The 16,185-nt window shown below is 44.9% G+C and overlaps 1 protein-coding gene across 1 annotated transcript in view; it reads left to right on the forward strand.

Moving 5' to 3' along the window:
- ATAD3A (ATPase family AAA domain containing 3A) overlaps window positions 1–16,185 on the forward strand; it is an 83,018-nt gene that overhangs the window by 37,555 nt on the left and 29,278 nt on the right. Inside the window, exons 8-11 of the mRNA XM_044278278.1 lie at window positions 4,082–4,237; window positions 6,012–6,068; window positions 7,124–7,249; window positions 11,931–12,055. Of these exons, the coding sequence (XP_044134213.1) occupies window positions 4,082–4,237; window positions 6,012–6,068; window positions 7,124–7,249; window positions 11,931–12,055 (464 nt within the window). The remainder of the gene's footprint in view (window positions 1–4,081; window positions 4,238–6,011; window positions 6,069–7,123; window positions 7,250–11,930; window positions 12,056–16,185) is intronic.

Genomic DNA, 16,185 nt, shown 5'->3' on the forward strand with positions numbered 1-16,185 from the left:
CTTATGACTTTTAAACAAACAAATATATGTTCTTGTTTGAAACGCGTAAGCGTCTTTTTAATACATATGTAATGTTTTTAAGGATTTAACAATCAAGTTTCAGGGAGAGCACCCATCCCGACCTCCCAGCACTTCCGGGGTCGCATAGCATTATATTGATTTTATGATGCTATGTAACCCTTACAGTTCTGGAATGTACAGTATTGGATTGCACTGACAGCATTATGTCAGTGTTATCAAATACATTCCAGACCTCTAAGGGTTACATAGCATCATAAATCTATATAATACTATGCGACCCCGGCAGTGCTGGGAGGTCAGGACGGGAGCTGCTGTACAGTCACGCTGCGAGTCCGATGTGTGGAACTCGCTCGTCTGAAAGGGGCCTAAATTGTCAACTGGGTGTTACCATTGTTCTTTCAGAGTGATTTGTCCCAACACACGGTGACCCTAACAGATTTGGACTGTGTAGGGGCACACCCTATTGACAAGGGAAAAGTCAGTTGACGGTTTAGTCACACATTTCCACAGGAAATACTTGAGGAACAGGACAGCGCAATTCCTAAGGGTATGAACACGCAGCAGGAAAAAAACACACAGTAAAAATGACATGTATAGAGGAATATACTGAGTCTTGGATCTCTGCATTGAGTTTGCTGCAGGGAAAACTGCTGATCTTGCCTTTTCACAATCCTCCAAAAAGAGTTTTTCTAATATGCAAATTCCCCCCCAGGTGCAATGAGGGCAGTGCCTTTGCACCCAGAGACACCCCTCCCTGTCTTCTGTGCCTTGCCCCCACTGCTGTGATGGATGGGCCAGGCAGTCCCTGAAGTCTAGAGGGACCGTGCAGTAAAGAGTTGGCGAGAGACGTGTCGATGGGTAATCTCCATCCCTTTACTGTTCATGTACAGAACGAGACTTCAGGGACTGCCTGGCCTGTCCATCACAGCGGGGAGGGTGCAGCATAGAAGACAGGAAGGGGAACCTCTGGGTGCAGTGAGGTGCAAAATCACCGCCCTCGATGCACCTAGGGGATCATTTTTGTAATAATTTTATTTTTTTTGCAAGGATTGTTATAACCTATGGTGATGCCAGAAACATCATCAGACATCATGAGACTCTGCTTACAAGAGCAGATGGACAGCTGCCGACTGTTTCACACAGTGGTATATTGCGCCTGAGGCCTTTTTTTTAAAAGGGTTGTCTCACAAAGACATATGGATACATGGACATCACACAGGAGGGGCTCCCCCGATTAGGACCACCTTCTAATCCAGAATGGAGAGCGACTCTGTAGGAGAAGGAGTTGTGTCACTTCAGCAAATGGCATTTATCATGTAGAGAAAGGTACAAGCCACTTACTAATGTATAGTGATTGCCCATATAGTGTGCAAGCACGTCCACCGCTGATGGATTGCAGGGTGGTCGTAACTATGGAAACGAGCATGTGATGGAAAAATGAATCCAGCCGGAAAAGGAGGCAATATGGACAATCACAATACATTAGTAAGTGTCTTGTATTAACTTTCTCTACATGATGAATACAGTTTGCTGAAGTGAGAGAACCCCTTTAAGCTTAATGCCGGCCTGGTTGTTGCTTCCCTGGCAAAATCAGTGTGCCCTTTTAAGATAGGAGCCCCGCGGCTCCGTAGAGCTGCCCTATAGGTTTGGGGTCCATTCACACGTCCGCAACTGTTTTGCGGTCCGCAAATTGCCGTGCTTGTGGACAAGAATAGGACATGTTGTATTTTTTTTTTTGCAGGGCCGCGGAACGGAAGTGCAGATTCGGACAGCACACCGCGTTGAAAATGAATGGGTCCGCACCCGTTACAAAATTTTGTGAACGTGTGAATGGACCCTTATACCCTGTGTAATATGTTCTGGCTCAGGCTTTTAACTTGTAAAGTATCATTAACTGGGGCGTAATGCTCCGGTCATGATTCCCCTATTCCCCCCCCCCCCCCCCATGTGCTTAGGGTTCTGCCATAATCAATATGTAGGCCCTATAAATATTCTATGTGGACGTTCGCCCTCTGTTACCATGGTGATACGAGGACGATCCTGCCATTTGTCTCACATATTTATATGATAGACACCCAAGCAGATCTTCGTTCAAATGTGATTTTTCTAAAAACAGATGGTTTGTACATATCATGAAGACACCTGAATGTAACTTATGGATTTACACATTCCATGATATATCCCTCTTGTCAGACTCCTTGTATAGTGCAGTGGACACAAGCCGTCCTAAAACTTCCTGTCCTTGCTGGTGGGCTACTGCTTTATCGCAATGTCCTCCGCTCACAACCGGGGTGCCGAACTTGATCCCATATGCACCAGCGTATGTCCTCCCTGATCCCGATTTGATCACAGAGCTGCATTCTCTGTTCTGATGGCTTCAGAGCTGAAATGTTCCCTGAATCTGCTTGCAAGCTCTGGTGGTTTAATCTGTATTTCTATAGCTGGAGGACCCCTTTAATGTTGCACCTGTGACGATACAGCTTTAAATTCAGTAGAAGAGATTTCCACTGACCCGCATTGCAGCAGCCGTTCAGATAGGTTACTGTTACAGAATCTCCAGTCACCCAGGTGTCTGGTGCCGCCGGTGACCTCTCGTCATGCCAGCGGCTGGTGATTTACTCTGCACCCCAGGGAATATTGCGGTTTATCTGCTATGCATCCGTTCTTTTGGCTGCTGTGACACTTCCCTAATAGGAGCTGTCAGTTTCCCCCTCGTGTCTGGTGAGTGCAGGTTGATTGCCGCTTGCCAAGCAGCGCTGGCGAGCTTCTGTCACAGGGAAAGTAGCCCATTTGTATTCAGCCCTTACAGAGAAATATAAAGTCATGATCTAAATTTACTTTCACATTAGCGGTTTCCGGCCCTCCGTGCTGCCGCAGGTTTGTGTGATTTCCCGCTGGCTGCTTTCATACAGCATTGGCACTTCTCCTTGGCACCTTCGTGTATAGACCCTACATGACATCACCCGGGCTGCCACGTCATCTGCTTTTACCATAGGCTGCTCTCCTGTCTTGTTGGGTGGAGGAGATGCTTGCGTCCCTATAAAATCACAAGTGTCTTGTATTTCTATCTGGAAAATAGACAGATGGGTGTTATCATTCCCCTTGTTTAATAGGGTGTATAACACCCAGTTGTCAATGTATTCACACGTTTCCAAGAGGAATAATCGAAGCACCCTGCAATGCAGAGATCTAATGCGAGATCTGGCCTCCGCAGGATCGTTTAAAGAGGCCCATCCTGCTTTTCTGAAGTGTCCGTTTTAGTAAATCATATCCCGCTTGAAATAACCCATTTGGAATATCTTTTCTTAGAACTATGTTGTTCCTCTGGTATTTCTCCTACACATTTAAAAATAAATTGATAAGTGCATGTTACTACTTGCGTGGTGTTCCTGTACAAACTGGCGTTGTCCTAGCAGTGCCATCAGCGAGAATGGTAACCTCCCAGGTGTCAATGCATTTATCATTTCTAGGAGGTATAAAAGAGTATTCTGAAAAGATGTGTCAGAAATTTCCTGAGACATGTCAGGAGAGGGGACGGGTTCTCTTTTTGATTTTGGGCCTTTTTCATTGTCCGTTGCTGTAGAGACCGGCAGCACTCGTCCGCCATCTTGGCTTGCTACACCAAGGCTTTAAGATGAGCAGTGATGGGGCCTTTATTATCACTCTACAGCCATGTAAAGCAATGGTGGTAGGTTAACTTGATGTAATTCTCTACAACCTGGATCAGCAACCTCCTGCACTTCAGCTGTTCTGGGACTACAACCCTCAGAATCCTCTTTTCACTTCTATGGGAGTTACAAGAACAACTGAGTAAGTGTGCATGCTAGGAGTTGTAGTTTCACAGCAGCTGGAGTCCCGAAGGTTGCCGATCCCTGCACTAGGGCTAATTCACTTGCTTGATGAACCAATGGTTTCCCCTGTGTCTTTTCCAGCAGGGCATCATGCGGAAGGCAGATCTGTCTGCACATGCTACCTGTGTATCTGCATTGCTTTCCTATATGTCGGTGAACTGTATATCTCTGCTGTGTGCCTGACCTGTGTGATGTCCTCCTTCCTGCAGGCAGCCGGGTTGACTCTCCTTGCATTAGGTGTTTACTCTGCCAAGAACGCCACTGGTGTAGCCGGTCGGTACATTGAAGCACGCCTTGGAAAGCCATCGCTGGTTAGAGACACCTCCCGTATTACAGTATTGGAGGCAGCCAAGCATCCAATAAAGGTAAGGACTTGTAAGGAGGGCAGTATGTCAATGGTGGAATAGCATAACCCTGAGGACCTCTATTGGAGAGCTCAGCTAGGTCTGTCCTGTTCTGCCAAGGGTGCACAGCCAGCAGCCCCCAACCATCTGGACCTGGACATTCTTGTCTCTACCTGGTGGCTGCTCATACGTCAGACAGAAGATGAGTGGCATGCAGTGCAAGAGCAGGGACGGGCGATAGCTAATGCTCCAGAAAGGAGTAGATGAGGCGGCAGTCTGTCCATGCATCTCTGGCCAGTGGAAATCATGGTTTGGTAGGATACCATTGTTTCATTGGGATGTATGGATTACTTTAGAAAAAGGGTCTGCTTGATATAATCCCCCAGATTTCCCTCTTGTACTCTTCTTGGAAAGGTATGGTACACCACCTGAACCTTACCCTATTATACCCATCTTTGCCCCTATCCTCCCTACACTTTTTTCTTTTTTTTTGTGATTGCGTCAGACTGCCAACCCAGTCAGAGACCCCCTAGTAGGAATGTCCATACCAAGGGGAAATCGACCCAAGAAGGATTTATTCTTTCCTGAATAAGTATGGAAGATGCCGCACACTCCTTTCCCTAAACCAGTAAGATGCCCCTACTGAAAGTAGATCGCAGACACTTATAACCAATTGTAACATAAGTTACCTTACTAGTGGTTCTCGTTCTGCGGCGTCCATCTTCCTCTCTATGCAGTATGGGGATCAAGCTGGGTATGGGTCTGGTTTCTAAGATGCGGATTGCGCCCCGACCGGTGGCGCGATACCGTGCATATAATTTTATACTTCACACTCTTAAAGGATAACTGTCAAACTTGGACCCTAATTTCAATTTTCATATATGTAGTTACTAATAACATGATATTCCAGAATCAGTTACTATTAGACTGACTTACCCCATATTTAATAAGATTCAGCCCTTAGCAACCAGTCTGCATAAAACTGTAATTTCACTATTCAGTTAAGATGGCCGCCACTGCCCTCACCCTGAGGCTAATCCCGCCTGCCCTCACTAGCCAGTAACCAGAGCCCTCCCCCCTAAAGGGTTAATCTCCTGCAGCACAAAGCGGTCCTCTTACCACATGTTGCTTTCATTTATACACTGAGCAGACGGCAGATCTCCCTTCCCTGGTGTGCGCTGCTCCAACTCTGCATTCTCCAGCTCTGCTGAGTGAGGGAGCGTCTGCCAAGCGCAGGAACAGGGAGAAGTGCACACAGCCCAGGCACTGTTATCAGCTGCTGGGGAGGACCTGGCTTTAATCATTTACTTACAGTCCCTGGCTGTCAGTAATCTGACCTTGCACGCTGCCTGCTTCTGCGTCCTCCGTCCTTCAACACATAGACGGACCCTGCATAGCAACCTGATTTTAAGCACAGGTAAAAGTAGGCAGTACAGGGAACTAAACTGTGGAATTAAGGGGTAATTGAATACACAGTGAAAAGTTGAAATAGGGCCACCAAGGAGATATTAATCACCACAATCCAATACTCCCCCAAAAAATATATATGACAGTTATACTTTAAGGAGCGAATAGTGACGTCGCTATACAAACTACGGTTAGTTGCGAGTACCAAACTTCCTTCCAACGCGTTTCAGACAGTACGCTGTCCTTTATCAGGGAAATGGATTGGTATTCCATTTATTCCAAATAAAAGGGTAAAAAATATTGGTCAGAACATAAAGCAGTTATATACTGTAGTTATATTTGACTACCTTGTACCAAGTTTTAATGTCTTTTTAATATATATTTTTAGGTCACCAAACGCCTTTTCAGCAAAGCTCAGGATGCCTTAGAAGGAGTCGTTCTTAGTGTAAGTATATCTAGTAGAGGTACCGTTCTTGGGGATAATACAATACAGTTCAGGAGATGAACAAATTTCACTCATTTCTAGCCTTCATCTGTGATGTGAGGAGTGGACTATAGCAGAACATACAGTGTGTGAGCCCCTGTAGACATTGGTGGGGTTAGTCTGACATTATGGCATAAGTTCACCACCTACATAATTTACACACCATCATCCTCCTGACTGAATTACAGCACTTTGTCATTCAGAGCTGCATTTAGAATTCTGCTGCTTTTCACCCTGAGCTCGGCAATCCCTCCTGGCTCAGTGTCTGTATACAATCCGTGCTCTGCTTAGTTTTTTGTAATTTCCATAACTCTCATAGAATCTTGCTTGGGCATGGTGCTGGATCTCCTTAAAAATACCAGTCCTGTATGGAGACTTACTGGAAGTACTCCATGGTATGGAGACCTATTAAGATATCTCCCAAAGAAGAGAGGAAGGTGTCGCTCGCGAGATGGTTCTCTTCCTTGGGAGATGTCTTTCATAGAATCAGTATGGAGTAGCAGTGGCCATGCTTAGCCACCTTCCCTTGTAAACTCACTGGGAGGAAAGGGGGGTGTCGGCATTGTTGAACCCCAACAATCTACTGTAGAATCGCCTATCCAGTAGAGGTGATAAATTATTCCTGGCTGGAATACCCATTTAATGTGAACCTGCCCTTTAAATCCCACTGATGTTCAATACTAGAAACTACAACCCTCAGCCGATGATGTAGCTGATAATGGGCACTTTTGTTCTTAAGCGCTTCTCATCACCTTGGTCCCACACCCCTGCTTATACCCAGTGCCCAATGAGGTTATGTACTAAGCAGGTTAATTGGTTGAGCGACTCCTTCCATTAACAAGCCTGTCTATAGAAGCTCTGCCATAAAAGACAGGTGTTTTAGTTTTGGACTTGGCATGTGACTGCTATTGGTTGAGCCTTAAAGATGGCACCACCATCCCCTTCTGGCAGTTAACCACCCTTCTGTAGGTGGCATGTCTGGGCGTGGAGTGAGCAGTTTTTTTTCTGTGTTGCAGCCAAAATTGGAAGAAAGAGTCAGAGATATTGCGATTTCTACAAGGAACACGAAGCAGAACAAAGGTCTCTACAGGAATATTTTAATGTATGGTCCTCCAGGAACAGGAAAGACACTCTTTGCCAAGGTAAGGCAATTATGGGCAGTCAGTTTCCCATCGCATCATGGGGTGGCTGGGTCATAGTAGAACTGTAAATCCAGACACACAGCAGTTGTAGTTAAAGGACCGACTGGAAAAGATTACCTTCAAAGGGGCTTTCACAGCATCAAAATCCATACCCCGTCCACTGGACAGAACGCGTGTCATGTGTTGTGGAATGTTTCCTCAGTCATTAGTAGTAGGAAGAAAAAAAAAAAAACATGTATACATACCGCCCAAATGACAAAGGGGACAATAGCACGGGTGTAGCGGCAAATTTTATACTATGCCACGCCTATAACTCCGCCCAATGCATATATGTGCATGCCCAGTCCCCTTATTGCCCCCAGACAGAAGTAATATCTACATTGTGCGACCCTTTCAGTTATGCCCATGTCGATCCCTCCTTTCAGTAGTTATGCCCACATTCCCTTCTTTCAGTAGTTATGCCCACATTCCCTTCTTTCAGTAGTTATGCCCACATTCCCTCCTTTTGGTAGTTATGCCCACGCCGTTCCTCCCTTTTGGTAGTTATGTCCACGCCGTGCCTCCCTCTTGGTAGTTATGCCCACGCCGTGCCTCCCTTTGTCCCCCCCCCCCCTTCCCTCTTCAGTATTTATGGCCACATTGTGCCCGCCATTTAATAGTGCTACCTCTGTTAATAAAATAAAGCAACAAAATACTCACCTAGGTGTTCCCTGATGATCGGAGCACATCCTGCGCTTCCTAGCAGAGACAATGCGGTCACACACAGGTTGTGCCTGCTGGGCTGTGTAGGAGGAGCGCACAGACTGATTACCAGGCCTACAGCAAAAGAAGAATCAAGTGTGTACCATAAAATCAGGATTTATTTTTTAAGAGCATTCTAAAAAATGCACTTCTGACGCATTTCAACCAACAAACATCTTATATGTGTATTTGTTGGGGGTTGTTCAACTTAATGCTCTGATTATGATACACATATGTTTACTGTAATTGGTTGAACTTTCTGTTCTAAGTGTGCTTTCGATATGTCTCAGTCTTCGATGAAGACCACTTATTGGTTGAAATGTGTCCGTTAACTGCATAAAGATGTGCGTTTATTAGAATGCTCCCAGTAAACTCCTGATTTTATTCTACATTCTGGATTCTTCTTTCAATTCTTCCGGTTTGAACACGCCGCAAATCCATGACGTGGTATCCCGATCTCTCGTGGACTTGTACTGCATTGCACAATTTGATCCCCAGGCCTGCATGCGCCTCCTTACACAGCCCAGCCGTGCGATGTGTGACTGTATCGGGCCTGCTGGGGAGTGTCGACAGCTGAGTTGAATGGTGAAGCAGGGAGCGGGCAGCAAACTGCTTCCCCATTGCAATCAACTGTCTGTGCATCCTAAGGACGCGGAGACAGTTGAGAGTGGGACATACCGTGGCCACTGAAATATGGGCTGTCCCACCGAATCCGCGACGGGGGCGTGGGGTGGGGGGTGGGGGGGGGGGGGAAGTGTTTATAGTACCAGCTTACAATACCCCCCACCACCTTCATAAGTTATGTGTGCTATTACAGCTCGACCCCATTCACTTCAGTGGAGTTCAGCTGCTATACCAGGCACAACTCTGGGACAAGTGTAGGGCTGTTATCTGAAAATTAGCAGCCATCTTTTTTCCAATCCTTGTTCAATCCCTTTAATAGGTTTTCCAGCATTAGGTGGGGGAGGTGGGGCAAAGCCTACCTTTCTTCTCAGAAACTGTGCCACTTATGCTCTAGGGCAGTGTCTATATATTGCATCATGTCCCCATTTACTTGAATGTAGCTGAGCTGCAGTACAATACACTTCCCGTGGACAAGACTGGCTTTGTCCAGTTGTGCCACTAATAACACTTAATCCCTTTGATCGCTGGGGTCCAAGGGAGCGGATTCCTGATGATCTACTTGTCCTGTGACTAGGGAGTGATTATTAGTGGCTCAACCACTTTAAAGAGAGTCTGTCAGCAGGTTTGACTGCTGACAGCACTAAGTAGAGACTGGAGAGAGAGCAGTAAACATATGTTTTGAGGAGCTTTTCTCATCAGGAGTAGTGTGAATATGAAGTTTTATTCTGCTCTTGTAAGTGCCCTGGGGGTGGGGCATCACTGTGAAGTGCTCTCTGCATTGAGCTGCTTCACAGTCCCTCTGCTCTGAGTAGCAGCTGTAACATCCAACCAGGAGACCAGCTGTCACTTAGAGCAGAGGGCAGGGACTGGGAAGCAGCTCAGTGCAGACAGCACTTCACAGTGAAGCTCCGCCTCCAGGGCACTTGCAGGAGCAGAATCTGGCAGAATAAAAGCTCATATTCACACTACTCTGCTTGATAAATCTCCACAAAAGGTCTGTTTGTCCCACTCTCTGCAGTCCCAAGCTAGTGCTGTCAGCAGTTTAGCCTGGTAAAAACTACTGACGGATGTCATTTAACTCTGTAGCTGCTGAAAGCATGTATACCTACCGTTTTATATATATATATATATATATATATATATTCTGCGAACAGACACTGTGCACATTGTGAAAATGCTACCCAGCCCTTGACTCTCTCATGGGCACAGTCATACAATTTTGCATCGCAGTGTAACATTTTGTGCAAGTCTTACACAATCCCTCCTACGATGGGGAAAAAAAACCTCCTAAATTTGAGTATCTACCCTGTCCTGTCTGATTGGTAAGGGGGCCTGTTGATTAGATCTGAAGAATGACTTTCAGCTCCTGTGGAAGCAGAGAGGTGACAATCACATCCTTGTTTGCACCGACTACCGCATTACAACGAAACTGAGAAGCCGTGGCAGTGTTCAGCATGTTCCTCGATGGCACTGTTGCTAAGCAACAGAGTCGAGGCACAAGAGAGGAATCCAAATTAGTGAAATATGATAGCATTGTTTTATGGTGCTGCCCTTAAAAAAGGAATCGTCCAAGATACAGAATAGCTGTAACCTCTTATGTAACATCACATGGCCATGTTGTCAAGTCTCTGGCGCTGAGTGTCTAAAGGTAAAGTCGCAGAGTAGGTGATAAATGTATGATTTCTGACGGTACGACCACGACTGATGACGAGGATGAAAACCCGAAGTACCCTGTGTAATTGCACGTTAATGAGCTCCTATCATTAATCTCTATGGGGCTATCTCCGACAGTCCCATAGAAGTGAATAGAGTGGTCGTCACATGTGCATGACCTCTCATTCATCCTTGCAAGCCCAACGGTCAGATCCACCAGTAATAACACATTTATCGACTATCCTGGGGATATGGGATAAATCTCCATGGACCAACCCCTTCACGTACACTTACTGACGGTTCATTTTGTATATTTGAAAAATCGGGGAGGGGTGCACTTTTAAAAGTTGCACCCAGTGCTAACTCCAGCCTCTGTGGTACCATTTTGTTTTGGGGGTTGTCCACCAGCTGCAATGGCTGCTGTTCCAAGTGACCCCTCTCCATAAACTGAAAAGCCTGCAGCGATCAGCTGAAATTTGCAGAGGAATCGGACAGTAAGTTATCAATTTCCCTGCAACGCCACCACAGGTGAAATGAAGCATTACACAGTGTCCAGTAAAAGGTCTGTCCACGCATGGGCTTGCTGGGTCCTCCAGAGTGAGAGGTTCTCTTTGTAGCCGCCCTCCACTCAGTCTAGTAGATAAAGGTCCTGAGGTCTTAGGGGTGGTTGAAAATTTGGTTTTGTACGCCAGACAACTTTTTTTTTTTTTTTTTTAAAGGGAACCTGTTAGCAGTTCTCTATATTTAACTAGTACAAATGTTGATCACATCACAGCAAAATTATTGCTAACTTATTCAAAACTCTCTGCTTTGCCATTTTGATCAAAATACACTATGAAATAGTACTTTTCCCTATGTAAATGAGGCACCTGGAGTCATCGGGCGTCTCCTTTCACTAGCCGAGCCACGGAGTCATCTCCGCAAGCCTGCCCATCTCACTTGGATTGACCTCTCCTTGCCTGCACCATGTCACTAGCTGCGTGTCTGAAATCTTGCGCATGCGCTGTACTGCTTCTTTTCGAGTTGAGTTGTATGTGCCTCGGCTTCATAAAGTTGCTGCACATGTACAAAATCAGGCTGGTGCAACCCACGCAGGCTAGTCCGCCCATGTCGCCTAGAAACGGGGGGTTATGAAATAATAGGATTGTAAATGGATGAGATGTGCATGTGAGGGGTGAACAGATAGGGCAGCCCTATGTAATTTTTGCCATCCCACCGACTAAAGCTTGGCCCAATCATTTGACTGTGTTGCGTCTGTGTAATCCAGAAGCTGCCGCTATTGATTTGTGGGCTGACAATGCTGAGCCATGTTTAACCCCAACGTTGGGCGTCTCCCTAATTGAGAAATGAGCTATGTTTATGTGACATGCACACACAGCACATTGCTTGATGGGATTGAAAGTGTCATCCCTCCCCCTTTCCCAAAAGAAAGATATGAGATCGCTCCCTTGTGGGCATTAGAGATTGTTTAGCAAGATCATTGAAGGAGGCAGCAATGAGAAATGAATGGCTTTCAAGATCAAAAACCTCTTCTGCCCGGGATATATGGTGCATTACCAACCTCATACTCTTAATACGTCCACATTGTGTCGTTACCCCGTGCTTGCTGGAGGTGCTTTAAATCGTGTTCAATTCACTGATTTGATTTCCTGTTTTTTTCCAGAAATTAGCCGTGCATTCTGGCATGGATTATGCCATCATGACTGGTGGTGATGTCGCCCCCATGGGGCGTGATGGAGTTACTGCAATGCATAAAGTTTTTGACTGGGCGAACACCAGCAAGAGAGGGTGAGTGCTGGACAGTAACGTAACTAAGCTAGAAAGATCTGCTTAAAATGTGGATAAAAGGAAATGTTTGGTCCTCTGCATTAATGTGTGTTCAGAATAACCCTGAATTTGAATGGAAGCCTAACCCCCTAGGGACAGCTATATGCCCTAGTAAAGTAAATGGACAGGGGTTGTCCTGGTTTATCACATAGATATGCTCTAAAGGAGTGTTGTGTTTTAAAGGGTTTGTCCAGCTTTATGCACTTTTAACTTCTAATAGAAGCCTGGGGAACCCGTTGAAAAAAAAGAATCGTACACTCTCTCTTCAGCCGTAACAGAGCAGTGTGTATAACGGTCTCCTGTGAAAAGTTAAAGTCCCGAAAGCTGTATTCCCATCTTAGACAATGGGGGCATAGCGCTAGGATATGCCCCCATTGTCTTATAGGTGCGGGTCTCAACGCTGGGACCCGCACCTATATCGAGAATGGAGCGGGGAGCGCTGTGGCTGGTGGACCCCAGATTTTCCGGGGTCCGTCAACCACCAATGGTAATCCCCGCCTCTCCTATAGAAGTGAGTGGGAGCGTGCCGCGCATGGCGGCCCATGCGTCCATTCATTTCTATGGGGCAGACGGTCAGCGCTCGGCTATTTTTCTACGGCCCCATAGAAATGAATGGGGGGCGCATACGCAGTGCGCTCCCCTTTACTTTCGGGGCTCTGTTCTCGATATAGGTGCAGGTCCCAGCGGTAAGACCTGAACCTATAAGACAATGGGGACATATCCTAGTGATATGCCCCCATTGTCTGAGATAAGAAAACCCCTTTAAATGAGATTTCTACTATAGAATATACAATGTTTGAACAACTCTGCGAATATAGAGCCTCAGAGAAAGGTATTTTCTCCTTAAAGGGGTTCTCTGGGCTTTCAATATTGATGACCTATCCTAAGGATAGGTCCTCAATATCAGATCGGCGGGGGTCCGACACCCAGCACCTCTGCCGATCAGCTGTATGAGGACACCGCCCGCACAGTGTGCACTTGCCGTCTCCCATCTCTCTTCCTGCTTTCTGATGCTTTGCCATAGCAGTAGCAGGAAGGGAGACTGCACTGTGAGCGTGGTCTCTTCATACAGCTGATCGGCAGAGGTGCTGGGTGTCGGACCCCTGCCGATCTGATATTGATGACCTATCCCGGTCATCAATATTAAAAACCTGGAGAATCCCTTTAAAATCATCACTATCAGATACGAAGTTGGCCTCTATTCATGGCTGGGAGGTGGACTTGAAGGAGAACTGGCACAAATGTTGGCCATTAGCAAAGGGAGCTGGCAAGAAACCCTAATGGAAACCTCTCTAAAGATACTTCATAGAGAATATATGGTGCCCTCTAGGCTACGCTTTCTTTACCCAGTGGTCTCCCGTCTGTTTTTCGTGGATTCTATGAAGTTGGTAATACCCTACAGTCATATGGTGGACCTGTCCCATAGTTAGACGATTCTGGACTAATTTCCGAAGAGGATTATTTGAGGTATTCGGGAGGGATCTTCCATTGTCAACACCTGTATACTTGCTGGGGCTTAAGCCACTAACATTTAATAATAAGGCCTACAAACTACCGTAATACAGTATATCTTGATGTCTGCGAGAAAACCTATAACCTCCTAGTGGAGGTTTCCTTCACTTTCTATCTCAATGCTTATCCATAGGGTTAATAGAATCTCATTATATGAGAAACCTAATGCTGTTTGATATGGATTGGGTGCGCTATTTTGATGGACTCACCCTGTCAGTAGGATAAATACAAGAAACTATGTGAAAAAACATGCACTCCTCATCCAGAATCTCACCGTGTACACCTATGGTTGTAAACCTCGTGTGTATTACAGTCTCCGACCAGACTTGCCAAAAATATTAATATAACTTATGTGGGACCACTATATCATGAATCAGGGAATAGCCAAAAACCTGAGACCAAACCGTTCCCCAACGTCAAGTAGATGGGTAAATTCCATCGGAACTTCACTAATATGTCGCTATTTGACAAACGCTCCTTCTCTCCGAAACATAGGTATTTATTGCTTGCGTGTATCACACCATAATAGATCCTACTAAAATGACAATAAAATACATTGAAAATAAATAAGAAAAATTATATAAGAAAAAAAAAAATATATTAATTGTTAAAGTCATCCATATGGGTGCTAGTACCCAATTAGGTCAGATATTAACATTAAAGGGTAGCTGATGTATGCATATGCAATCATAAAGGGTTAATATTATACACGGCACCTGCCAGATTCGCTGCTGGATTGTCCGAAGTACTTGATCACATAATAGGAATGGCTGTGATATCACAGCGATCAATAGTCATGTGCCACAGTTGAGCTTATTGTTGAAATACTTAAGTGCGCAGACGATTTAGGCAAATATCTTCGATGTAGCGCGTAAAGCATCCAAAGTTGCGATTCCAAAACGGAGTTGCGATTAAAATGTCCTGTTCACACGCACTTATTCCTGCAGTATAGCCGTCAATTACTCACTTTTATGTGCCAATATATCAGAGCAAGATCCGAAGTGAGGTGCAGTGTCTTTCATGGCGTCCCACGTGGATTGGAATACAGGCGATTCTTACCTCAGTCACTTGCTCCTATCGGCGGGTATTGCGGCATTGCCAATGTTACGTGTGCGGTGTAAAGGTCAAACCGATGCCTCCGGTATATAGACGTGTTGGAGACTGTGTTCCACGGACCTGTTTATGCCATTCTCTGTTCAAATTCCTGGAAATGGAATCCTAAATGCACATGGAGCGCTCCATTGCGTTGTTTGGGAAAAACTGCAGAACAGGGTACTAGTGCATAGGAACCTATTCCTCCCAGACGCGTTTCAAAGCGTAAATGGTAGGTATACTAAAATGAATCTTACCAGTCAAAGAGATTCAAGCTATCAAACGGTTACAAACAGAGAAACAGACAGTTATCCGTCCTGCTGATAAGGGGGGAGCAATTGTCATTTTAGAAGCAGACGAGTATAGTAAAGAATGCAGGAGGCAATTAGAAGACGACACAACGTTTAGGAAGCTAAAGAAAGATCCAACACAGGAATTAGTACAATATAGCAATAAAGGTTTGGAAAAGGGAATTATATCAGAACAAGAACACAAATTTATTTTGAGAACACAGCAAAGATTACCCGTTTTTTTTTTTTGTTGTTTTTTTTGTTGCATCCCCAAAATATGCAAGAATCCAACTGATCCACCCGGTCATCCAATAATCTCAGGAATAGGTTCTCTCACTTCAAATTTGTCTCAATACATTTGATAAATTATTGCAACCAACCGTTAAAAAGTCCCCATTGTATATTAAGGACATCTCCCAAATTATTAAAAATCTTGAGTTCAAGTCCCATTGGATTATGGGTACACTTGATGTACAATCTTTGTATACAGTGATTGACCATAGTCAGGGAATTGAAGCTATGAGACAACTGCAAAAGGATGGTCACTTACCCCTGGAACAGATTGAACATATAGTAAAAGGAGCCCGGTTTATATTAAATCATAATTATTTTTATTTGAAAAACTAATTTTTATCTACAGATACAAGGTACTGCCATGGGCACCAGGTTCGCCTCCAGTTACGCCAACTTATTTATGGCCCAATGGGAACAAGAAATCATTTCTCCCAGACTGGGGGCTGACCTGGTGCTCTGGCAACATTATATTGACTATGTAATTTTTATATGGCAAAAAAGCGATTAACTCCCAAAATTTTTTAGGATAACTTATTGTAAATAGATTTCATTTTAAGATTCCCAGCTAATTTCAGTAGGTCATCCATTGCGTTTCTGGACCTCCAGATTTCAGTTGAAAAGGAACGTTTAGTCTGCAATACGTTTTATAAACCTGTAACAGAAAACAGCTTTGTCTTATACACGAGCTGTCATTTGCCCCAGTGGCTCCTTAATATACCACTGAGACAATTTTGCCGTATTAAACGTAACTGTACCAAATGAGAAGTTTGAAGACTAAGCTAAATTAATGAGTAATCGGTTCCTTATTAAGAAATCTCCACCTACAGTAGTCGAAACTGCACTGGAAAAGGTACGTAATATGGATAGGCATACGTTCTTTAAAAATTATAAAATCACATCAAA

Source organism: Bufo gargarizans, chromosome 2 (assembly GCF_014858855.1).
Source record: "Bufo gargarizans isolate SCDJY-AF-19 chromosome 2, ASM1485885v1, whole genome shotgun sequence".
Classification (NCBI taxonomy): domain Eukaryota; kingdom Metazoa; phylum Chordata; class Amphibia; order Anura; family Bufonidae; genus Bufo; species Bufo gargarizans.